Source organism: Aphelocoma coerulescens (assembly GCF_041296385.1).
Source record: "Aphelocoma coerulescens isolate FSJ_1873_10779 chromosome W unlocalized genomic scaffold, UR_Acoe_1.0 ChrW_unloc_scaf_3, whole genome shotgun sequence".
Taxonomy (NCBI): domain Eukaryota; kingdom Metazoa; phylum Chordata; class Aves; order Passeriformes; family Corvidae; genus Aphelocoma; species Aphelocoma coerulescens.
In genome coordinates this window covers 2,436,430-2,463,280 of record NW_027184082.1, presented here as the reverse complement: position 1 = coordinate 2,463,280, position 26,851 = coordinate 2,436,430, and the positions used below count along the sequence as shown (strand labels likewise).

Sequence of the window (26,851 nt, the reverse complement as noted above, 5' to 3'; positions counted from 1 at the left end):
TAGAAACAGTTTCAAATGAAGATCTTTATTACTTCTCCTAATAAGACTATTTTTTGTTTGTTTATCAGTTTGTATATTTCCTTACAGCATTCTTGAGAATATACCTTCCCTCTTAATCTTTAATAAATTTTAATCCAGCATAGTGATTTGAATAGTCAAGAGTGAAAATGTGGTCATCTAGTTGTAAGTGATCTTTCATGTTAATCCCTAGAGATGTGTCATACTTCAAGGTTTCACCTCTGATCTACATACGATGATAGTCGCCTCTCAAACCTGTGATCTGTAGCAGTGAGCAGTTGCTCAGCATGCTGCTGCTTCTGCCAAAGTTTAGTATATTAAATTTGTTCTAGTGATCAATAAACAGCTGTTCTGTGCTGACAAATACACTAGTTATCAGGATACTGTAATTCACAATTAATAATGCATTTACCTAAGTCTGAAAAGAGATGAGAGGAGAGCAGCAGTGTCACTTGTTTCAGAGCACATGGTGTCACACAAAACCCTGTAGTATGTCAGTAAGACCACAGAATCACTGAAGCATCATTTACATTGGACAGAAGCAGCCAGATTATTTTAGAGCCAGCTAGAGGATTTGACCATACAGCTTTCACAAGGCTTCATGAGTACTGGTGTCCAGATCTTAGGTCCTTCGGGGAAAAAAAATAACAAGCTTGCTGATGTGCTGGTTTTGGCTGGGGTAGTTAGCTTTCTTCACAGTACCTAGTATGGGATTGTGTGCTGGAAAGACTGTTGATAACACAGAAGGGTTTTTTATTATTATTGCTGAGCAGGGCTTGCACAGTTGTATTGCCCTGCCAGTGAGGAGGATGGGGATGCACAAGAAGTTGTGAAGAGACACAGCTAGGACATCTGACCCCAAGTGACAAAAGGGATATTCCATACCCTATGACATCATGCTCAGTATATAAAGACAGGGGAAGAAGGAGAAAAGGGGGAGACATTTGGAGTGATGGCACTTGTATTCCCAAGTAATTGTTATGTGTCATTTCACAGCTGTGAAATAGCTGAACACCTGCCTACCCATGGGAAGTAGTGAATTAATTCCTTGTGTTGCTTAGCTTGTGCACACAGCTTTTGCTTTCCCTAGTAAACTGTCTTTATCTCAACTCACGAGTTTTCTAGCTTTTACCCTTCCAATTCTCTCCACAATCCCGCTGGCAGGGGAATGAGCAAACGGCTGTGTGGGGCTTGGTTGCTGGTTGGGGTTAAACCACAACAGTCCTTTTTGGCACCTAACATGGGGATCAAAGGGTTCAAGATAACAGATTTGATTGGAATGTGCTAGGTAAAATTTATAGCTGTTAGTGTTATTTATTAATTGGCAGGCTCCTGCACTTGCCATGGGCTTGCTTGCCCCACTGTATATTAGTCTAGTGCTCACTAGTGGCTGGTTTTTGCTTTTGCTGCTTGCTGTAGTGCTGTGCTGCTCATCACCTCACTGTATTCTGCCTGGGAATGTTTAGATAACAGCAATGGTGATGTGCCTGGGCTGGCAGATGGCCAGGGCACTGCTGCTGTACTGGACAGGCTGGAACTCCAGTGTGAACTCGAGTTGAAGGGACTGTGACCTATGAATGAGTTCACACAGGAGCAGAGGTCCACCTGCAGCCTGTGGAGGAGCCTCACACAGGAGCATGTGGATACCCAAAGGAGACTGTGATCCCATGAGAAGCCAGCACTGGAGCAGGCTCCTGGACGGACTCGTGGAGAGAATAGCCCATACTGGAGCAGGTTTGCTGGCAGGATTTGTGAGCCCATGAGGTACCCACAGTGGAGCAGTTTGTGAAGAACTGCAGCCCATGGAAAGGACCCACATTTGAGAAGTTCATGGAGGACTGTCTTGTAGGTACAAAAATGCTGTTAGCGAGGATTTTCTTGCTATTTTCTAAGTCCATGAGAGACTTTTCTCTCTCACAGAAGAGGTAGCAGGGAATGTAAACAACCAAGACACCTGCAACCTTGAAAAGTCTTGTTTATGGTATACTAGAAAAATATTTTGACAATGGATGTTTTAGGATTTAGCCAATCATCCCCAAGGGGTGGTTGGCCCTTTGTCCAATTAGACTAAGAAGAAAAAAGTCTATAAAAGAGTTTGTAAAATAATTAAATAGATCAATCTTGCTGCACAATTCCTGCCTGCTGGATCTTCTCCTCCTCCCTATGGCTGTGGGACACGGTGATATACCGTAGGAACCAGGCCTGCGGTAATACTGTCTCCCATGGGAGGGACCCTACGCTGCAGCAGGGAAAACAAGGATTCCTTGCAGTCCGTGGTGCAGACCATGATGAGGAAGCTGTTCCCCTGAAGCCATGGAGGACTATGATGGGGACTCTACTAATGGTGGACTAGCAGGAAACCCCTTGTTGCAGCCAGGCTGGGGACAAGGGGAGTTCATTGCCATGTTAAACACTATAACCTGGCCCAAAAGGACCAGGGGTGGAGATTGCAATGGATATACCTTTAAATTGTTGCCAGACATGATTTGTATGTTACAGGAATTACTATAACAGTGTCATGGTTTAAGCCCAGCTGGAAATTAAACACCATGCAGCCATGCGCTCAACCCCCCACTCTCCCATCCCACCCCAGTGGAATGGGGAGAAGAATCAAAGTAAAACTTGTAAGTTGAGAAAAGAAGACTTTAATAATTGAAAATAAAGTAAAATACAGCAATAATGGTGTCTTGGTTTGAAAGACAGGTGTCTGCTAAGGAAGGCAGGAGCCCCCCCTTGGAATGGCAGATGCAACCCCCCTTCCCTCCAAGTTATAATTTTGAAATCAAGGGGCTTTTAGGCAAAGATGTGGAAAATAGGAAAAACAGTTCTTTACTATTATATATCTATATGTGTATAACCAGTCAAACAAACAATAACTGTGGCAGTAACAGCAAACAATCACAAACCCAGTCCCAGCCTTCTCGGCTGTCAGGCCCTTTCCCCCTGGGTGCAGTTCTGCTCGCAGCCGGCAGGGGCGCTGGCGGCTCCCGGTGAGCAGGGCAGGTGTGATGGTTCCCCCCACGGCTGCAGGGGGCGCTCCAGAGTGAGCTCAGGGAGCACGCAGCACTGGTGGTCTGGGATCCTGGGAAGGGATGGAACAAAAGCTTCACAAACCCCTGGGCAGCCGATCCTGGTATCCGGCCAGACCCTCGGGAACAGCAGGCTGGAACGGCAGGCTGGAACGGCAGGGACGAGCACAAATCCCTGGTGGCAGACAAGATGTATCCAAATGGGGAAGCCCCTAGAGGTCTGGGCAGGCAGGGCGAGCAGGGCTACAATGTAGCAAAGGCTCGAATCAATGGCAGGGAAGGCCGGCCACAGCCCAGCTCCCAGCAGGGCAGGGAATGCGGGCTGGGGATCCTGAGGTTTTTCTCCGCAGAAGGAAAAGCAGCCAACGAGAAACAGCCTCCCTCTCCGGCAGGCAGTCAGGGACTGACTGCCCACACACCCAGGTGAAACAAAAGAGTAGCCAGATGCGCCGCAACTCTTGGCCACCTCTTTTGATTTTCTTAAGTACCCAGCCATTTGTCCCCCTAGCAACACGTATGGGGAAAATTCCTCTAACAGAAAAAAAACCAACAGGAGAGCTCCTAAAACCCCAACATTATCCAGCCCGAATTTTTCCCATACTAACATGTTACATGAAACTTAACCCTCGTAACCATATAAATACGTGCATCACCCGAATTATATACATATATATATGCAGATACTGATACAAGTACAGAGCCATGGGTAGTGCACCCGAAAACAAGGTCCCCTTGAGGTATGCATCGGGTCTCTCCATCCTTTTGCATCACCCACCAGGTGCAACCTGGTCCCTGAGCGAAGACAACCCCACCGATGGGTCTGTCTTTGCTCAAGGCAGACTTAACCCAGACAGTTTTTCCAAGCATACCACTCATGTGCACCACTGGAAACTTATCTCCGTCTGTTGTTTGTAGGGGTTCGGATTGGGCAGGGCCTGCTCGGCTGGTGGAGCCTCGGGTGTTAACTAACCAGGTGGCTCTTGCTAAATGCACCTCTCGGTTTTTGAAAGTCCCCCAGCCCAGTGCCTTCAAGGTGGTTTTAAGCAATCCATTACACCGCTCAACATTCCCAGCTGCTGGTGTATGGTAAGGGATGTGGTACACCCACTCAATGCCATGTTCTCTAGCCCAGGTGTTTATAAGGCCGTTCTTGAAATGAGTCCCATTATCAGACTTGATTCTCTCAGGGGTACCATACCTCAGAAGGACTTGCTTTTCAAGGCCCAGGATGGTGTTACAGGCAGTAGCGTGAGGCACAGGGTAGGCCTCCAGCCATCCCGTGGTGGCTTCTACCATTGTGAGCACATAGCGCTTGCCTTGGCGTGTTTGAGGCAGTGTGATGCAATCAATCTGCCAGGCCTCTCCATACTTGTATTTGGACCATCGCCCACCGTACCACAGGGGCTTCACCCGCTTGGCCTGCTTGATCGCAGCGCATGTCTCACAATCATGGATCACCTGGGAGATACTGTCCATGGTTAGATCCACCCCTCGATCTCGTGCCCACTTATAGGTGGCATCTCTGCCCTGATGGCCTGAGGCATCATGGGCCCATCGAGCTAGGAACAACTCTCCTTTATGTTGCCAATCCAAGTCTATCTGGGACACCTCTAATTTCACGGCCCGATCTACCTGTTTGTTGTTACGATGTTCTTCATTAGCCCAGCACTTAGTGACGTGAGCATCTACATGACGGACCTTCACGGATAGCTTCTCTACCCGAGTGGCAATGCCTTTCCACTCATCAGCAGCCCAGATTGGTTTTCCTCTGCGCTGCCAGTTTGCCTTATTTCACCTTTCCAGCCAACCCCACAGAGCATTGGCTACCATCCATGAATCAGTGTAGAGGTAGAGCTTTGGCCACTTCTCTCTTTCACCTATGTCCAGAGCTAATTGAACAGCTTTGATTTCAGCAAATTGGCTCGATCCACCTTCTCCTTCTGTAGCCTGTGCAACTTGTCGTGTGGGGCTCCATACAGCGGCTTTCCATTTCCGGCTAGCGCCAACAATTCAGCAGGAACCATTAGTGAAGAGAGCATATTGTCTTTCACTCACGGGTAGCTCGTTATATGGTGGGGCTTCTTCGGCATGCGTCACGGGCTCCTCTTCTTCAGAAGAAGATAGCCCAAAAGTCTCACCTTCCGGCCAGTTCGTACTTATTTCCAAGATCCCAGGGGGACTTGGGTTTCCAATTCGGGCGCGCTGCATGATGAGGGCGATCCATTTGCTCCAAGTAGCGTCAGTGGCGTGATGCGTGGAAGGAACCTTTCCCTTAAAACTCCACCCCAGCATGGGCAGTCAGGGTGCCAGGAGGAGTTGTGCCTCTGTGCCGATTATTTCTGAGGCAGCTGGGACTCCTTCATAAGCTGCCAAGATTTCCTTCTCTGTGGGAGTGTAGTTAGCTTCAGACCCTCTGTAGCTTCAGCTTCAGAATCCCAGTGGTCAGCCCCAAATCTCACCAGGCACCTTCTGCCAGAGGCTCCAGGACAGACCATGGCTCCCGGCTGCAGAGTAGAACACGTTCTTCACCTCTGGTCCTGTCCTGACTGCGCCAAGGGCTATGGCGTGAGCGATTTCTTGCTTGATCTGGGTGAAGGCTTGCTGCTGTTCAGGGCCCCAGTGGAAATCATTCTTCTTGCGGGTAACCAGGTAGAGAGGGCTCACGATCTGGCTGTACTCGGGAATGTGCATTCTCCAGAAACCTATGGCACCTAGGAAAGCTTGTGTTTCCTTCTTGCTGGTCGGTGGGGACATTGCTGTGATCTTATTGATGACGTTGGTGGGAATCTGATGACGTCCATTCTGCCACTTTACTCCAAGGAACTGGATCTCTTGGGCAGGTCCCTTGACTTTGCTCTTCTTGATGGCAAAACCAGCTTCCAGGAGAATTTGGATGATTTTCTCTCCTTTCTCAAATACCTCCGATGCCGTGTTCCGCCACACAATGATGTCATCAATGTACTGCAGATGTTCTGGGGCCGCACCCTTTTCCAGTGCAGCCTGCATCAGTCCATGGCAGATGGTGGGACTGTGCTTCCACCCCTGGGACAGTCGGTTCCAGGTGTACTGCACGCCCCTCCAGGTGAAGGCAAACTGAGGCCTGCACTCTGCTGCCAGAGGAATCGAGAAAAACGCATTAGCAATGATAATTGTGGAGTACCACTTTGCTTCTTTGGACTCCAGCTCATACTGGAGCTCCAACATGTCTGGCACAGCAGCGCTCAATGGTGGAGTCACTTCATTCAAGCCACGATAGTCCACAGTCAATCACCATTCTCCTTTCAATTTGCTCACAGGCCAGATGGGGCTGTTGAAGGGTGAGTGGGTCTTGCTGACCACCCCTTGGCTCTCTAGCCCACAGATCATCTTGTGGATGGGGATCACAGCATCTCGATTTGTCAGGTACTGCCGGCAGTGCAGTGTCAAGGTGGAAATTGGCACTTGTTGCTCTTCCACTTACAGGAGCCCAACTGCAGAAGGATTTTCTGATTGTCCAGGCAGGGTGTTCAATTGCCTAATGCCCTCTGCCTCCACAGCAGCAATCCCAAATGACCACCTGAGTCCTTTTGCGTCTTTTTAATAACCATTCCGGAGGAAGTCTATGCCCAGAATACACAGGGCCTCTGGGCCTGTCACAATTGGATGCTTTTTCCAGTCCTTCCCAGTCAGGCTCACCTCAGCTTCCAAAAGGGTCAACTGCTGTGATCCCCCGGTCACCCCAGCAATGGATACAGGTTCTGCTCCCACATGTCCCGATGGCATTAAAGTACACTGTGCCCCAATATCAACCAATGCATCATATTTTTGTGGCTCTAATGTGCCAGGCCACTGAATCCACACCGTTGTACTAGTTTGAAAACAAACCAGTGAGAGGCACCAAGTCAGAATAACAATTTAATGGAAATTAAAGGAAAGGCAAAGAAAGTAAAAGAAAACACTGACAGAGTCAAGATACAACCTGAGTCCCTATTAGGCAGGGTAGTGGTAGCAGTCTGGTGGAATGGTGGCTGCAATCCTCTGAAGTGGTGATCCTGTAGTAGAAGGGGTCTGCTCTTCCTCAGAAAGTCCAGCGGTGGCTGTGTAGCTCCTGTCCTCTGGAAATCCAGTGGAAAGAGTGTCTCTGGTGTTCAGAGTCCCAGATTATATCCACGATGGGATGCTTGGTTCCTCCCTCTGGGTGGAGCATCTCACAAAAGGGTAATGAGTCATGAGGCCAAGTGTTGATTAGGCTCGTTAACAGAAGATAGTCCGGAGGGAGTTATCTCTGAGTCATGCAGCAGGACAATGATGGGCCATTAACAGAAAGATAGTCTGGGGGAAGGAGGCAAGGAAACACTGCCCCACCTGATTTCCACAGCTCATGAGGATGGTAATAGAATACACCTCAACCCAGGACAACCGTCCAGAAAACTCGGTTCTCCTGTGCCTCTTCCTGGCTAGAGGCAGTGCCCCTCTAGCCCTGGTTATCATTCTTTCCCTGGGCGTACATGCTCGCGGTCCCTTCAAGGGGATCCGACATATCATCCTCCCTTCTGTAATACCTGGCAGCTTGGTCATGGGAGGCTGAGGCCATTTTCACCTTAGCGGAACACCCTCGGTGAGTGCTTCCCACCTTGCGTTCATGCACCCGCGCTGCCAGGACAGAAGTGGGTTTCCCAGCCCACCTTCTCATGTCTTCCCCATTGTCACACAGAAAAAACCATAGCTCAGCTCGTGGAGTGTACCCCCTCCCTCTAGCTGGGGCATGACGGGATCTGACTTGGGGGCCTGTGATTCGCACTGGTGCCACACTGATCTTCCTCAGCTCCTCCCTCATCTCCTCTTTGAGGTCCTGGACCACAGAAGAGACATGAGCTTTCAGCGGACCCTTGACTATACGGTCATAATTCCTGAGCCTGTTGGTAACAGAGCCCACTGTTTCTCGGTTATTCTCAATATCAATCGTTGCAATGATGGTGGTGTATTGCTGTGGCCCTATCTTTGCCAGGTTCCACATCATCTGTCCTGTGCACCTGACCTTATCGGGGTCATTATCATGCTGTCTATCCTTCCCAAAGAGTACCTCTAATACTGCCACCTCTTAGGTGCTAGATCCCTTCCTCGAGTGTCTTCCACTGCATTCTATGATGGTACACCTGCATTCTGTCTTTGTGAATGACCCTTTCTCTCACACTCTTTAACAGCCGCTCCCAGAGAGAAAGGGGTCCTGGCTCCCTCACAAATATCTGGTCCACACCTGGGTCCTGAGTCAACGATCCCAGATACCTTGCCTCACCACTATCCAGTTGCACACCTGTGCCCATAAGGTCCCAAACCCGAAGCAGCCAGGATGTATAAGGCTCACGCCCCTTTCGCACAATGTCGTGGTGCATACCACGGAGACTGTCGTCCGACAGGGACTCAGTGATGATTTCTGGCGGTGGCTCTCCTGCTGGTTGAGGGCCCTGGTTCCCCATCATCATTAACTGGTCGTACTGATTTGGTCTTATACTTCCTGCTTTGCACAGGGGCGACTGCTACTGGCTGTGGTTGTCCTTGTGGTTCAGCTGAAACCTGGATGGTTGTAACATCTGTGGGTTCCACTGCTGCACCATCGGACTCACCCTCTTTGGGGCAGGGAGAGGGTTTTTCACTAGCTGAGGAGGGGTAATCCCTTAGCACTTGGCATATCTCCTGGCGCACCTGGCCCACCTCCTGGCACATCCCCTGGCGCACCTGGCCCATCTCCTGCATCCCCTTCACCAGTACCTCCACCCAGCTCGGGTAGTCCATTTCTGAGGCAGGCTGTTGGGTAGTATCAGGCTGTGGGGCTGGATCTCTAGTGTCTGGGGCCGTGTCAGGCTCTGCGGCAGGATCAGGCTCTGGGGTAGGATCTCTAGTCTCTGGGGCCGGTGTCTGGGTAGTTATCCAAGCCAATCTCAACTTAGCCCTGAGTGCTAAATAGAGTAGGCCTACCAGCACCAGTTGGTTAGTACCCAGAGGAAATCTAAACCCTTTGAAAAATGGTGGGGTAAGCCCAAAGAACTGGTTGAGGGCTTGAGAGAAAACTTCCCCTGGTGTCATTTCCTCACAGAAGGTACCATTTTTAACATAACCCCAAAAACATGCACTCAGTGTGTGATAGCCCTTTATCCAAGTACCCACATTCCGGAGGAAGTTAAAAGCCCATGCATTCCTCACCTTCTCGACCCATAGCGCAAACTGTATAACAGCAATGGTAGCCTTAGTCAGAGGACCCATGTTTAGGTAAGGAGCTGCAAAGGGGAAGAATATAGCCACGACTACCTGCCACCGGAACCAGGGTAAACTAGACCACATAGTGCTGCCTTACAAGGTTCCTATATTCAGCACACAGAATTAAGTTATCCAGGAACTGTTATTCCTGTTTCACCCCTTTCTCTTAATGCCCTCAGGCTCCACCTTGGGCACCAAGATCTGTCTTCTTTTGAAAGACAGGTGTCTGCTAAGGAAGGCAGAAGCCCCCCTTGGAATGGCAGATGCAACCCCCCTTCCCTCCAAGTTATTATAATTTTGAAATCAAGGGGCTTTTAGGCAAAGATGTGGAAAATAGGAATAACAATTATTTACTATTATATATCTATATTTGTATAACTAGTCAAACAAACAACAATAACTATGGTAGTAACAGCAAAGAATCACAAACCCAGTCCCAGCCTTCTCGGCTGTCAGGCTCTTTCCCCTTGGGTGCAATTCTGCTTGCAGCCGGCAGGGGCGCTGGCGGCTCCCGGTGAGCAGGGCAGGTGCTATGGTTCCCACGCCACTGCAGGGGGCGCTGTGGAGCGAGCTCGGGGAGCACGCGGCACTGGTGCCCTGGGATCCCGGGGAGGGATGGAACAAAAAAGCTTCACAAACCCCTGGGCAGCCAATCCCAGTGTTCAGCCGGACCCTCGGGAACAGCAGGCTGGAACGGCAGGCTGGAATGGCAGGGACGAGCACAAATCCCTGGTGGCAGACAAGATGTATCCAAAGGGGGAAGCCCCTAGAGGTCTGGGCAGGCAGGGCGAGCAGGGCTACAATGTAGCAAAGGCTCGAAGCAACGGTGGGGCAGGGCAGCCACGGCCCGGCTCCCAGCAGGGCAGAGAAGGCTGGCTGGGGATCCTGAGGTTTTTCTCCGGCAGAAGGAAAAGCAGCCAACGAAAAACAGCCTCCCTCTCTGGCGTTTGGGGAGCAACTGCCCACACACCCAGGTGAAAAAAAAGAGTAGCCAGATGCTCTGCCACCTCGTAGCCACCTCTTTTGTTTTTCTTAAGTACCCAGCCGTTTGTCCCCCTAGCAACACGTATGGGGAAAATTCCTTTAACAAAAAAAAACAAAGCAGGAGAGCTCCTAAAACCCCAACAAATGGTAAATGAGTATAATAATGATAAAAAGGGAAAAAACAAGTGATGCAAATTGCGATTACTCACCACCTGCTGACTGGTGCCAGAACCCCCCTTCCTGAACCCAGATTGGCTGCCCTTCTGGGTAACTCCCCACAGTTTACATACTGGGCATGATGTTCTAAGGTGTGAAATATGCCTTTGGTCAGTTTGGGTCACCTGTCCTGGCTGTGCTCCCTCCCAGTTTCTTTTGCAAACCTCCTCACTGGCAGAGCATGAGACAAGGAAAAAAAGAAGTACTTGACTTAGGATAAACATGACTTAGCAAAAACCTAAAACATTGGTGTGTTATCAACACCATTCTCATTCTGAATCCAAAACACGTCACTGTAACAGCTGAGAAGAAATTAACTCTACTCCAGCTTAAACCAGGACAAACAGGAACCATATGAACAAATGGAGGAGAGAAGCCTTACAAGCAGCAGTGTCCTGACCTGCAGACTAAGGGAATGATATCTGTGTATTATATCAAAGAATGGGAAGGAGTGGGGTGATTAATGAGGTTGTATCGGATAGTGTAGGACCTGTACATGATGTAAATACTGTGGAATAAGGGGTGGAATGTGCTGGCTTTGACTAGGGTAGAGTTAATTTTCTTCACAGGAGCTAGTATGGACTAGTATGTTTTGGATTTGTGCAGAAAACAATGTCGATGCCATAGAAATGTTTTTGTTATTGTTGAGTAGCGTTTGCACAGCATCAAGGCCTTTTTTGCTTGTCTGCTTCTGATTGTCTCCCCAATCCTGCTGGCAGGGGAGTGATCGAGTGGCTGCATGGAGCTTGGTTGCTGGCTGGGGTCTAACCTCAACACTTACTCAAATTTCTGCTCTTATTCACAAAGACCAGCATGAAGTTAAGTGTCCCCGAAATAATTTTGGAACTTGCTACAAGTTTAAAGAAATGAAACATCAAATTCCTGTCTCAGGGCTGTACAGCAACCAACTGTAACATTAGTGATCCAAGATGATCCTCAGGACTGCTTTTAGTATCCAGAAAGCAATTCTCCCCCCCTCCTTTACAAGGAAGAAGATAAATACCAGGTTTCAGACCACCATAATTTTCATCCTTTTAAAAGGTTAGATTTTAAAATATCTCACAAAGAAAATAAATAAATTAAACATTAAAAAAAAAAAGACAATTCTTTCACTCCAGGTTAACTGCAAGCACTTTTTCTCTCCTGAATGACAAAGCACGTGTTTTTAAATCTGATTGCTTCTATTCCTTGAAAAGCCACCGCTTCCATTATTTCAAGGAAATATATAAGAAAACCTAGGAACAAATCTAGAAGAGATTTAATTCAAAACCTAAGAGCAGTTCAGAATCTTATCTTAGTTGGGTAAGACAAAATACAGGACTGTACAAAGATCTCATATGCTTAGCTCAATGGTGTGCTGTGGATACAAAAATGCTGTTAGCAAGAAATTTTCCTGCTTCTTTCTAAGCCCGTGAGATACTTTTCTCTCTAACAGAAGATATTTGCAGAAGTTCTGTAAACTATGAACACCTGCGACCTTGTAGAACTCTGTTTATGGTACAGTAGAAAAATATTTTGACAATGGATGTTTTAGGATTCTAGCCAATCACCCCAGGGGGGTGGCTGATCCTTTATCCAATTAGACTATGAAGAAAAAAGTCTATAAAAGAGTTTGTAAAATAATTAAATAAATCAATCTTGCTGCACAATTCCTGCCTGCTGGATCTTCTCCTCTCCTCCCTACGGCTGCAGGATACAGTAATAGTGTGCAACTATGAACAAGTACCAAAAAGCTGAAAGAAAAGTCACCAGAACTGGTCTAAAAATATCAGATTTAGGGGAACGTGTGAAGTAATAATCTGAGGTTCAGAACTGCCAGTATGAAGACTGGTTTAATTGATCAATTTGCAACATAAATGAAGAAGTACCACACGTGATCTACACATCTCTCCCATTAAATGAACCTAAAACCACAGGACATTTAAGAAACAACATCTCTCTCTGCACCTCCACAACTCCACATCTCCCCAGCAACCCCAACTCTAATCCACTGCGTGTTTACCATAATTGCTGTGCTTTGAGATAATTCTTCTTCTGTACAAACTGTTGACGCAGCCAGGGAAGGCAGTCTGGATGAAGAGGATAATGTTGATGTCTCCATGCCACTGTTCTCATTTAGAGCAGAAAGACCAACCATATGGTGTCCATTCAGTTCACTGGTTTTACTCTGAGCACAGGTCTGCAAAGAGCTGAGCAAAGTGCCATTGCGGAGACAGGTAGTGCTGTGGAAAGTGCTCATAAGCTTTGATGATTTTTGATCACTCTCATCGGAGTCAAGTTTAGGAAAGGACAGGGATTTGATGTTACTCACTGAAGTGATAGGGGGCAGGGAAGACAAGGACATATTTTCACAGTTTCCCAACTGTGGTAAAGTGATAAAGCCATTTGGTTTGTGAAGGGGTTTGAAGTCCAACGTAGCCCTTTCTATGGATGTCAGAACTTTCTCATCTTGCAACACAGACTCAGACTCTCCTTTGGGCAAAGTATTATCTAATAGCTGGGCAACAATTGGCCCAGTACTACCAACATGAATTTCAAGGATATTTTTTAATTCTTCCTTATCATTGATAGTTTTTAATTCCAGTTTGTCAAAAGGGTCTTCTTCACATTCAAAATCAGCTGGGTTGAAGTCTGTGTTTGGATGAGGTGGACTGAGAACCTTTTGCTTCACAGCACTGCTGTTGGCTGGTGTGGGAGTAAGAATATTATTGTGCTGCAGGCTAGCGAGGATGGGGTTAATAGGAGGAGGCATGACTTCAGGGCAAGGTCCCTCTGAGAACCCCATTTTGGTGATGTCCTCTGAAGCTGCTTTTGAGTTTGCTAGTGCTTCTTCTGCCTTGTGTTCAGCTTCTCTCTCGGCCTCTTCAATTTTTTTGATATCTTCAGCCCACTCGATTGTTTTCTTTTCCAGTGAGAAGTCATACTGGCCAGGGGTGGAGGGGAAAGGAAAGGAGAAAAAGATAAATTATATAAGGATCATAGCCACTACTTCTAAAAGCAACATAAGTAACAGAATAAGAGCTACATGAATTACCATGGACAGGCATCAATTTTTCCCAGCACCTCTTGTTTCCCAGCATATCTTGTCTGTAGGTTTACAGACTGTCAAAACTAAAAGACCTCAGAAACAATTCATTTTGTCTCTAGCACTAAAACCTGTCTATAGTCTAGATTAAAGTATCATATTTTGTCTCCCTACACTTAGTTTTGCTATAGAGCTACTGATCATCTGTTGGAGGCTAAGGTGTTTTCTTTTTTTTTTTCCTTTCTCTCAGGGAATTTTCTCCCATCTGTCACCTAAGAGGTAATAACGACCAGTACTTAAGAGAGACAAAAGGAGTGGCCAAGGTGGGGGGAAGGGGTGCAGCTGGCTGCAGCCTCTTAGCTGAGGGGCTTTTTTTTTGGAAGGGCAGAGATACCTCGAGATTTTGGCTGGAGGGTGAGGGGCTGGGCTCAGCTCCTCTCTCTCTCTCTTGCTCTCAGGATCAGAGGGGAACGGTCGAGTTGCTGCTACCGCGGGAAGAATTCGCTGCCACCGTGGAGTCCAGCCCAGCACCGCTTCTTTTTTACCGTGGGTAATCCTCTGCTTGTAAGAGCAGCTGGTGAACTGGGACCTTAGTAACACCCGATCAGACTGGAAAGGACCCTCACCATCTACTTGGGTGCCTCAGGGGAAAAACCCAGGACCGCGATCCCTTCCCCCTTCCCAGAGGGGCGCGTCTCCCCGGCTGTGTGTGGCAGATGCTATGGAGAAGCCTGGCTGCCACTGCCCAGGCCCGCTGTTTTTTGCTGCCGCCGCAGGCTTTTTTCTACACTCTAACCCAACATCCCGTGTCTGCCCGATGAGGAAGGGGCAGTCAATAACTAACTCATGTAAGCACAAGTTAACTATTGGGAGACAGCAAATGTTAGTTCAGACAGCAGATGTTAATTACAAAACCTAAGAAGCTGAATTCACCCTAATCGTGTCAAGATAGAGGGGACAAGGATTATCCCAGAGACTGCTGAATCATTCCTCAAAGGACTACGCGTGCCCAGGGAGAAAGGTGAAAAGTGCACTGTGAGGAAGACTACTGGTCTTCATCAGAAAGACCCCCGAGGAAGAAGAGGAGCCTTCCTCAGTGCGACCACCAGGACATACAGCGCATGCGTGGCCCATATGCTAATGATATTAATGACTTCTGAGAAATATATTGTATAACCACACCTGTCCCAAGGAAAGTGATGAATATTCATCATTTAACCCTTAATACTGTGTTGTGGGGAGCACTGGTGTGTGTGTTTTGGAGGAGCGATCCCCACACACCCGTCGCGCAGAATAAAGCAAATACCCACTTCTCTGACTCTGCCTCTGAAGTGTCTCCTGGCCTGGTTGCGGCGTGATTCAATCTGGCACCCCGAGATGGGACCCTCTCTGCCCAGCTGCTGGATCCATGGGTAAGCAGACCTCCCAGTCGTGACCCTGAATTTTTGGGGGGAGCTCAGCTGTCCTTTGGCTCATGGCAGGGGCAGACAAGGACCATCTGCACCAAATTAAGTTATTTGCTATTCCTTTTAAACACAGAAATACCTGCAGGTCCAGGGTTCTAGTCCCTGAGGGTGGGTTGAAAGTCCCGAGGAAGACTCGGTCTCTCAAAATTAGTCCTGGGCAAGAGGAAAAGTACTTTAAGGGGTTGGACTCCGACTTTTAAAGGGGTTGGACCCCCAGGTGTTGGACCTCACTGTGAAAGGTACCTTTAAGGGGTTGGACCCCGCTGTCATGTGCTGTTGTACTGCTATTCTTGTTTTGTCTGTTGCTATTCTGCTGCTGTGTGAGTGAGAGTGGATGAGATGTGCTGTCAAAGTGCGAAGCGAGTGAGGGGCTCTATCTGCGGTTCCGTACCCCTGGCGATGGGCTCGGCCAGAGAAAAGCAAAGCGTTTGGCAAAGAGCGAATGAGTATAAATCATATAAACTGTTGGTTTGGAATTCAACCTTACTATCCGAAGGGGGGCAGATTTTAGAGGAGAAAGATTTTAGCTATTGAATTGAAAACATCCAGACCCCCAATGCCTTTCTGATATAGCTCCATCTGATTTCCCTTTTGAAATCCTGTGTTTAGTGTATGAAAACAGTTGTGAAGCTTGTATTTGTGTGCATGTATTAATTGTGAGAGAAAGTGGTATTGTACTTCTACTAGATGGAGTGAGTGGTGTCCAAGATGCCAGAGGAGAGAGCTTGGTATCAGATTAGAAAGAGCAGGAATAAAGAACTTGGCAGAAAATTAAGGTGTAGATAATGTTAGAGTAAGGGGAGAGTGGCAGAGAATAGTGAGAAATTTGAGAGGAACTGGTTAGAAAAGTACAGCAAGTGTATGTAAGAAGAGATGAGGAAAAGGTGAAAGCAATGGCAAAGGTGATGGCAGAAGTTGTAAGAATTGTGGATATTGTGGTTAATAGATTTGGGTGTTTAGTTCCCTTTTCTGCTTGGTGTTTTGTGCGGAGCTGTAAGGCTCCTGTTATGTAGTGCTTGTGCAGAGCTGAAAGGCTCCTGTTTGGAGGGGACCCATGCCCCTCTGCCTTTTGTGTTTTGTTGTGAAAAGCCAAAATTGGCAGGTTTCAGTCCTGAGGTGAATCTGGAGCTCCTATCTTGTGGGGAACCCTCCCCTACCAGTCTGTGGTTTATTGTGGAGAACTAGAATTGGCAGATTCTAATCCTGAAGCCAATTCTGCAGCTGCAGCCTTGTGGAGATGGTGTTGTCCCTGTGCAGGCCCAGGTATTTGTCATGCAGCCTCATCTGCCGGGGCTGTAAAGAAACCTATGGGGAAAATGTTTTGCTGTCCTTCCTTGGTTAATTTGTTAGTCACCTCTCTACTCCTGGGGTGGACTTGGTAAAAAAAAACAAACTTGAGATAAGGAACAATTGGTTACTAAAAGATGATTGATTAATAAAAATGTGATTGGTTATTAAAAAAAAAAAAAAAAAAAAAGGCAACTCAAATGCCTGATTCACAGACTGCAACTCTTGCAAAACTTTTAAAAGCAGTCTCACTCCCTCCACTGAAGGATCAATTGGAAGAAACCCCACTGAAAACCTGGGGGAGACAACAAAAGTGGTGCAACAAGCACTTCATAGAATAAATACTAAAACTCCACTTGAATAAGTTAATGCAATTAAACTCTTGTTTCACTCAGACATATTTTTCATATTTTTTGGGGGGAAGTTTGTTTCTTTTCTCTTTTCTAGGAATGTCAAATGTCCCGACATCAAAGATAAAGAAAGCAGTTTGAGAGCAAGGAAACTGCTAGCAGCAAAATCACACCCAAATGTGATAACCATTGCTTCACTGTCACTTTGTGTTGGCCCCAAAAAGTTTTACTTCTTTTTTAATAATCGGTCTAGTGGGCCAAATTTTCACTTTTCTTTTATAGGAATCTACCAACACATGAGATGGAGCTGTGTGAAAACCAATGAAATGTAAAGTGTCACCATAATTGCTCGCATTGTCAGTCGGTTAATGTTTGTAATTTGTTTGTGTTTTCATTGGAAGTGACTTGGTGAGAGGTCAAATAGAAGTTAAAGCATTCTACCTATTCTTGAGTTTAATTTTTGTCTAACTTCTTTTGTCTTTTTACTGAAAAATGGTGTGGCTAAGGTCTTATAGATGTATAATTTGTCTCAGCCAATATTATCCTGAGAGTTGGTATAAGAATTTATACATATTTGACATCCTACAAATATGTTCTAACCTTCCCAGTTCTGCCTCAGAAGGCTTCAAAATTATTATAATCTGGCTAAATTTTTTGAATTTTCTAATTAGTGAATTAAAGAATCTTGACAAAACACAAGGAAATGCTACATGAGAAATGATTGAATCCCCCTTCCTAAACCAAGAGGGATACAGAAAAGCCTTCTACCAGCTCTCAAACTAATGTGCTGTTGAATCTCATGCCATATGTCTTAATAGGGTATTTTAACTTTTCCTTACCCCTCCTATTTATAGCACATTCTGCAATCTTGGTTGTAGGTGAAGAATGTGATGAAGGCAATTTATTCACTAAAATTAAAAAAGAAAAACCAAAAAACAAAAAACAAACAAACAAACAAACAAAAAAGGCTTCTTGAGGTAAAAAAAAAAAAAAAAACCAACTAAGTTTGAAAGAGAATTCATTTCATTTTTAATCCCACCAAAAGTAAAGTCACAGTTTGTAGTGTGATGTTAAATGACAAGAGTGCTATAATCTGTCTTCTGGAAAACAGAGCATAGCCCTGACATAAAGATATGTTTGCATGAGAACATTTTGTATGGAAATGTTTTGGGTGTTAGTTTTGTATCATGAAAACTAATCCTTCATAATGTATAGAATTATAAAGCAGAGTAAGAATATTATTATAATAAAAACTGTATAAAGAAGCTACAAAGAAGCGTCCTGAAGATACCTGACTAGGACTTTAAACTGTAAGTTAAACCACTAAGATTAGATAAAGGGAAAACCCACTCTTTGATCAATGCAGGCCTAGGGGAAAAAAAACCAACAAAAAAACCCCAGAAAACAAAAAAACCCAACCGACCAAACAAACAAGACTGAAAGAAAAGAAATACCTATAGATAGTAAAATAACAAATCAAGCGATCCCATTAGTAGGAGATGTTGAAATTCCAGGGAGATAAAAACAGGCTACCCCAGTGATTATTGAACTACTGGAAGGGGCACAACCAGTGTCAGTTAAACAATATCCACTAAGGCATGAAGCACAAGTAGAAATAGAACCAATAATTACTAAATTTATTGATCAGAGGTTGTTGAGAGAGTGTAGATCTTCCTACAATACCCCAATTCTACCAGTACAAAAGCCAAATGGAAGTCATTGATTAGTTCAGGACCTGAGGGGAATAAACATAATATCAAAAACACTACATCCCATAGTAGCCAATCCTTACACTTTACTCACAAAATTACAAAGTGATTGGGTGTGGTTTTCAGTTTTAAATTTAAAGGATGCTTTCTTTTGTATGCCATTAGCTGAAAGCAGTCAAGAAATTTTTGCCTTTGAATGGGAAAACCCCAAAACAGGGAGAAAGAGTCAGCTCACATAGACTGTATTGCCCCAAGAATTCAAAAATAGCCCCACGATATTTGGAGGTCAATTATCTCAAGAACTGGAAGCCTGGACACTGCCACTTAGAGAAGGTACACTCCTGCAGTACATTGATGATCTACTAATAGCAACAAGGACCTGTGAAGACTGCAAGAACTGGACCGTCAGTCTTTTAAATTTTCTGGGACTAAGTGGATATAGAGTCTCTCCTGAAAAGGCTCAGCTAGTCCTCCAGAAAGTTACATATCTGGGGTATGAACTGGCAGGAGGGGAGAGAGCCTTGGGAGACAACAGGAAGAAGGCAATTTGTCAAATGCCCTGGCCAACTGCAACCAAAGAACTGAGAACATTTCTGGGAATGACAGGATGATGTAGATTATGGATCTACAACTATGGGCTCATAGTGAAACCTTTATACCAACTCCTAAAAGAGACTGGGGGAACTCACCTATGCTGGACACCAGAGACTAATAATGCATTTGTAACTCTGAAACGTGAGTTGATGCAAGCTCCAGCATTGGGCATACCAGATGTCACTAAACCTTTTCTGTTGTTCTCACATGAGAGACAAGGACTGGCGCTGGGACTTTTGGCATAGAAGCTGGGACCATACAGAAGGCCAGTGGCTTATTTCTCTAAGCAGCTGGACGTGGTCAGCCAAGGATGGCCCGCCTGCCTGGGTGCAGTGGCAGCTGTGATCCTGAACATAGAGGAAGCTTGCAAGTTCACATTGGGACAGCAGATAACTGTTTTTGTCTATCACACAGTGTCAGCAGTGCTCACACAGAAAGGAAATCACTGGTTAACCCCATCTCGCTTTCTCAAATACCAGGCTGTCCTAGCAGAATGAGAGGATGTGAGTATCCAAGTAACTAACATCTTAAACCCAGCAGCTTACCTCCAAGGCAAAGCTACTGAGGAGCCCGTACAGCATGACTGCATCGAAACCACGGAGGCAGTTTACTCCAGCTACCCAGACCTAAAGGACTCTCCGCTAGAAAATGTGGAAAACTGGTTCACCGATGGGAGCAGTTATGTCAAGAATGGTAAGCAGCTTGCTGGGTATGCAGTTACAACCACAGACGCTGTCATTGAGGCAAAACCGTTACCTGTGGGGACATCAGCTCAAAAGGCTGAAATAATAGCCCTAACTCAAGCCTTGGCGCTCGCCGAAGGAAAACCTATCAACATTTAGACGGATTCAAGGCATGCTTTTGGGCGGTACACGCTCACGGGGCTATCTGGAAAGAAAGGGGTTTATTAACCTCACAGAAGAAAGAAATCAAGCATGCTACTGAAATCATACAGTTACTGGAAGCAGTGGTAAAACCTTCAAAAGTGGCTATAATGCATTGTAAGGGACACTCCCAGGGTAACATTATCCCTGAACTGAGAAATGCTATGGCAGACAAAACAGCAAAGGCAGTGGCTGGCGGGGATCAAATTCAAGCCCTAGCTCTAATCCCTTCTAACATCCTCATGGGTGAAAAACCCCCACCATACGACACTGATGATTTAAATTGGGTACAAGAAGGGAAGGGACAAATAGGATCTGATGGGTGGGCTAGAATAAAGGATCTCATTGTCATACCTAGAAAACTGCTAAAATTATTCATCCAAAGCAAACATTCTAAGACACATTGGGGAGTTGATGCTTTATATAACCATTTGAAGGACAAAGTGACAGCATCAAAATTAAAGGAAAGAATTGAGGACATAACTTCCACTTGTGAAATCTGTCTTAAAAACAACCCAAATACCACTGTTAGGCTAAACACAGGAACTATCACTAAAGGAGTTTTACCAAGGGATTTGTGGCAAATTGACTTTTCTGAATTACCTAGGAGGGGGGGATACAAGTGCCTTCTAGTCCTCACAGACACTTTCTCAGGTTGGCCAGAAGCTTTCCCTTGTAGGACAAATAAAGATAGAGAAGTTGTTAAAGCTTTAATACAAGAAATTATTCCACTATTTGGGGTACCCATGATGCCATGAAGATTTTTGCCTTTTCTTTTATACCCCTGCTATACCTTTTTACAACTTCTGTATTCCTAGTGCTTTTTGCCTACATTCTTGGACTTGTTTTTCAAGCTAAGAGACTAAACATTTTAGAAGCTTCGTAGTTAGGGATCAGTGTGCCCCAGACCCCAAGGTCCTCTCCAGAACACATTCTGTAAACCAAGATAGAACCATCCAGGGGAAGGTTCCTTGGGGAGGGGGGCTCACTTTAGCCTCTCATTGGGGAATCTTTGATAGATATGCTAATTAGTAAAACCTATAATGTTATACCCGATGTTGGGGAGGGGGAACGGAACAGAGAGAGAGAGACTCGGCAGGGTGCATCTCGATGCATATGACCTGGACGTGTACACCTAAGGATCCTTAAAATAAATACCAAGGTAAAATCCCTTCTCCCCTTCTAACCGTGTATGACTCTTGATTTTAAGACCAGGAAAAGGCATCACCCAGAGAAATTAATTCTGACAGAGGATCACACTTTGTAGCCCAGGTGGTGCAGGGAGTGAGGCATCTACTGGGCATACACTGGAAGTTAAATACACCATACAGGCCTCAGGCAAGTGGACAAGTAGAAAAGATGAATCACTTAATAAAGCAACAATTAGCCAAAATTTGTCAAAAAACTAATTTATATTGGTATCAGGCTCTGCCCATGGCTTTGCTAAGAATTAGGGTAAAACCACGGCTCAAAGAAAAATTAAGTCCCTTTGAAATTCTGTATGGAAGGCCCTATGGAACAAATGTGATTCACAATGACAGTGTGGCTCTGGTTGGGCAAAGCTACCTAATAGATTATGTAAAGCATTTAGGTCAAAAATTACAATCAATACGCACTACAGTTGTTAATTGTCAACCACCGCCACCTGATAAAGCTTTTCATAATGTGAAACCAGGGGATTGGGTTTATGTCAAGTCTCCTTCAAGGGATCCACTCCAGGAAAAATGGGAAGGACCTTATCAGACACTGCTGACCACTCATACAGCAATTAAAGTACAAGGAAAACTGACCCGGATCCATTATACCAGGACCAAACCTGTGCCAAAACCAGAGTGGGAGGCAAGAACAAGACCTCTGCACCTTCAACTACAAAAAATCAACACAACATGATTTGGACCATACTAGTAGGGTTGGTAATTGGGGCAGGCGCATGGGACCAGAATACATACTTTTGATTGCTCAAAGGTGTTATTGAGAATTTTAATCTGATTGCTGGATATGTTCTCAGCTGCCTGAGAATTCTGCTAGAGGCTTTCCTTTGGTTGGGGCAACATTCCCTAATACAACAACAGTCTGTGCTGCACTTAGTACTAACAGGCTTTCACATTATGTCAACATATCCCTAGATCAACTTCAGTGGAAATTAGAGTTTGAAGAGCCAATAATTGGGTCCTCACCAGTATCCTGAGTGCAGTGGTGCTGGGAAGAATCTGTACCTAAAAACTCAGGAGGGAATAAGACAGACTCCAAATGCGGGAACTTAACATTTATAGGCAGCTATCCTAACTGCTCAGAATTCTGGACCTATGGGGGGGCTAACATGTGGAATAAGAATCAAACAAGATGAGGACCAAAGCCGAAGGGTTGACCAGTGCCCACAGGGTGGGGTTGGTACTGGATATGTGGTCACAACACCTATAAAGTTTTACCCTTGGGATGGCAAGGCCGCTGTGCCATAAGACCAGTATTTCCCCACATTACTGCTGTTTCTCAACTACAAGGCTTACTCTGGACTTTTATACAGAGGACTAAACAGACATCAAACCCTTTAATAGATAGGCCCACTAGATTTCACAGCTTTGCCAGATGGTTTATACCGAGACTCGAAGTGAACTAGAGAAAGCAATAGTGAACCTTTCTGTTACTGTAGAAACCATAATGAATGCCAGTGCAGATGACATAAGAGCACAGCAAATCGAGATTTAGAGCATCTCACAATTAGCCATACAGAATAGACTTGCATTAGATTTTCTGTATGCCAAGGAAGGAGGAGTATGTACAGTTATAAATACAAGCTGTTGCAGCTATGTTGATTTAGACAAACAAATAGAAACAGATTTGCAGACAATTCTGGAAAAAACACGGACACTACATCAGATCACCTTAGATGACACTTCTTGAAGGCTTAAAGAGGTATGGGACAAACGTACACCATGGTTACCCAACTTATCCTGGCTTAAACAATTGTTTGTAACAGCTATTTGTGTTATTGCATTGTTACTTAGTGTTTGTATTAGTAGTTCCTGTTGTATGATATTATGTACTTGGAATCGTGATGCTTATGCTCAGTGGCACAAGCACAAACTTAGAAAGACGATAGAGAAGGGTTCTTACTTTAAAGACATGCAAGATTTGTAAAGAATTACAAATAACCAAAGAAAAGGGGGGATTGAGGAAGGGGCAGTCAATAGCTAACTCATGTAAGCACAGTTAACTATTGGGAGACAGCAAATGTTAGTTCAGACAGCAGATGTTAATTACAAAACCTAAGAAGCCGAATTCGCTCTAATCTTGTCAAGACAGGGGGGACAAGGATTATCCCAGAGACTGCTGAATCATTCCTCAAAGGACTACGCGTGCCCAGGGAGAAAGGTGAAAAGTGCACTGTGAGGAAGACTACTGGTCTTCATCAGAAAGACCCCCGAGGAAGAGGAGAGGCCTTCCTCAGCGCGACCACCAGGACACACAGTGCATGTGTGACCCGTATGCTAACGATATTAATGACTTCTGAGAAATAATTTGTATAACCACACCTGTCCCAAGGAAAGTGATGAATATTCATCATTTAACCCATAATACTGTGTTGTAGGGAGCACCAGTGTGTGTGTTTTGGTGGAGCAATCCCCACACACCCGGCACGCCAAATAAAGCAAATATCCACTTCTCTGACTCTGTCTCTGAAGTGTCTCCTGGCCCGGTTTCGGCGCGATTCACTGATCCCCCCCCCCGGGCTCCTGCTAATGTTGCGGAGTTTTCTGTTACATTTTGTTTGCCACCCCGTGGTGTGCCTGCCTCTGCTGTTCCAGCTGCCGGTCTGAGGTTCCTGCTACAGCCCATTTCGCTATCTGGAGGGGCACTGAGACTGGCTACCCCTGTGGGTTTGTAAAGGAAGCCCCTTTTCTATCTCTCCTGCCAATGCGCCCACCATTACCCACATGCAGAGAGGCGGCTGAGCTCGCACCACAATGCCCCCTGCAGTCGCAGGGGAATCATTGCACCTGCCCTGCTCAGAGACAACAGCGCCCCTGCTGGCTGTGACCATAACTACACCAAAGAGGAAAGTGCTTGACAGCCGAGAGAAGGCTGTTATTGGGTTTCTGTTTTTATTTGTTGCTACTGCCGTTGTGGTTGTTTGTTTGCCTTATTATACATATATATATATTAGTAAAGAACTGTTATTCCTTTTCCCATATCTTTGTCTGAAAGCCCCAAAAATTTCAAAGTTATAACAATTCGGAGGGGGGAGTCACATTTTCCTTTCTAAGGGAGGTTCCCACCTTCCTTGGCAGACACCTGTCCTTTAAACCAGGACATCATCACGAGATCAGTTTCACAGCTTTTCCACCCTCTCCCCCCCCAAGACAACAGATGTAGCAAGCCTACTAGATAGTCATACCCAGATTTGGCATCACTGAACTACCTCCTGTCCACAAGTTCCACAAGTCATTCAAGAGTACAGCAGAGTATTTTTTTCATTCAAAGACCAATACAGTATTACTCAGTTTCCCCTAATATATTTCTAAGGGACTTGATATTATAGTTTTATATCCACTAGTTTAAGAGGCATTGGTATTCTTACTTCAGTGCCAGTGGCTCACCAGCAAAGGGCATGTACTGGCTACACCAATGGTGACAACTACCTACAGTAGCAAGTTTTGATGCAGTTACTGGCATGACAGGATCTCACAAGCTTTTCTCATTTAACATCAGCTCCTTCAGGGTCAGGTTAGCACAGGAAGGCATTTTTAAGCTACTCACTATCAGTTTACTGGTTATAGTAGTGGCCTGATTGAAAGGACAACATTCTGAACAGACTAAATTTACTTAAAGCTTTCATATCTTAGTAAGAATAAACAACCTCAAATGCTCTTTAAATAACCAAAAAACGTTCAGAAAACACAGCCTACAAGTTAAGTCTACGGTATAACCTGAGATTCACAAGAAGTTATAAGATACCCTTGCCATGATAATGGCACATAACTGAACAGGAGTGTTCTTGCCATGAGACTGCTAGGTCATACAAATTCCTGTCTCTAAAGAGCAACAAACCAGCAAGGCTTGCTAGGCCTCTACTAAGCTTTTCTGGGACTTGCTATGTGTTGCACCACATCCTATCCTATAGCAGGCTCCAGTGAGATCCTGGAGACCTGTTGTCTCAACTGCACAACAGTTTTCCATTCCCTTAGCTCTAAGACTCCAAGAGACATGATACACAATTTATCAGCAAGGTGACTTTGAAAAACAAATCGCTGGCAGAAGTGCTGAGCACTACTCATTATACACTCTTTGCTATCCGAGCAGCGCTATCAGGGATTTTTTTTGTGTGTGTGTATATGGCTATATACATAGACAAAAACGGATCAAATATTTTTTTTATATTAAAAAAGGAGGTATTTCCATAAAAATATATAGCTTTGGGCAATTTTGCTTCCTTGCACTTTTATTTTTTTAACAGCTCTCACTATAGCTATAAAAAAAGTCAAATTTCACTGCAAGATGCATATTCTACATACATCCTATTATGCAGGGTGCTTCAGTCCAATTGGACATATACTTGATCCTCAGCATGGCAGGAAAATGGAGACATAGCACAATGAAGCCAGCAATAGGACATTAGTCACCTTTAGCTCTTCCACACCAGCTTAACTGGGGGAAATATGCGTATTAGGACAATCAGGTAATCATTTAATGGTTGTAATGAAAAAGCCATGATGTAGGGTAATTGAGATAGTCAGCTCTCCAGTGGATGAGTTGCAGGGCAAAAAAAACAAATTAAAAAAAAAGAAAAAAGGGAAGAAGAAAAGCAGAACTATCTGTCACAACAGAAATGAAAACAATCATCAGTTTGGACTGACCATGGAAAATCATTGATCCAAATGAGAAAATATAGTTCAATTACACTTCTTGTATCATAACCTGCATTTGGAGATTATATTTTCAACATTTATGCTAAAGCCATTGATTTTATGCTACTATGAGTTTATGGTAAGAGAGACCTGCTCCTCAAAGACTGGGAAGCCATCTGAATACCATGCTGTAACCTGTTTACGCTACATCTGGAAAAGAATTACCACTCAGAACTGCACAGAAAACAAGAACTGAAAATTTATTTATTCATCCTACTATTGTGAGAACACATAAAATATGGTTATATAAACACTTGTTACCCTCAAACAAGATTCTGCAAGTATACCATAGCATGGGTGTATCAGTTCTTAGTATTTGTGTCTTAAAAATGCTACTCAAATTCAGTCAGGGTAACATTTAGACCTATAACCACCTGTTAAGGGTTAGGCTTTTCTTTTTTTTTTTTTTTCTTTCTTTCTCTCAGGAAATTTTCTTCCCATTTGTTGCCCTGAAGATGATGAATGGATGGTACTTAAGAGACAAAAGACCTAGTTGGACATCTTGGAATTCCATTGAAATGGTCCTGGGGGAGGAGGAAGGGGTGCAGTTGCTGCAGTCTCTTAGCTGGGGAGTGACCTCTCTGGCTGGGGGGTTTCTCTTGGGAACTGCAGAGATACTGCGAGAGGTCAGGTGGGCTAACCGAAATTTGGCTGGGGGTCAGGGGCTGGGCTCAGCCCCTGCTCTCTCTGCAATCAGAGTGGAGAGTGGCCGCATGTGGTGCGAGGAGTGGGCGCCTCTCCTTCCCTAGACGGGGCTGCATTGTGGTTTGCTGCCGGGGTCTGGGGGGCTTTTTTTGCCGTTTGTACTGGCTGCCGACATCGACTGCTGCCTGATCGGACCTGCCTGCCCCTCGCTGTTTTTCTGTCGCTGCTCTGGGGTTTTTGCTAGACTTTAGCTCGACTGCCCTCCCCACGGATCCCCCTGGCCCCCACTGTTCCTGCCGCTGCACCGGGGTTATTGCTACATTTTGATTCGCTGCCCCGGGTCTGCTCGCCTCTGCTGTTCCAGCCTGCTGCTCCGAGGTTACTGCTACAGTCCAGCTTGCCACCCTGAGTGGTACTGAGACCGGCTGCTCCCCATGAGTTTTGCAAGCCATCTCCCCTCCACCCACTCGCCTGAGCTGCCATTGCCATGATGAGAGGCTGCTG

At 45.4% G+C, this 26,851-nt stretch overlaps 1 protein-coding gene across 4 annotated transcripts in view; it reads right to left on the bottom strand.

Annotated features, from left to right (window-relative positions):
* LOC138102852 (ubiquitin-associated protein 1-like) overlaps positions 1–26,851 on the bottom strand; it is an 82,769-nt gene that overhangs the window by 13,609 nt on the left and 42,309 nt on the right. For all 4 annotated transcript variants that reach the window (XM_069000600.1, XM_069000601.1, XM_069000602.1 and 1 more), the window contains one exon: positions 12,484–13,404. In XM_069000600.1, coding sequence (XP_068856701.1) covers positions 12,484–13,404 — 921 coding nt within the window. The remainder of the gene's footprint in view (positions 1–12,483; positions 13,405–26,851) is intronic.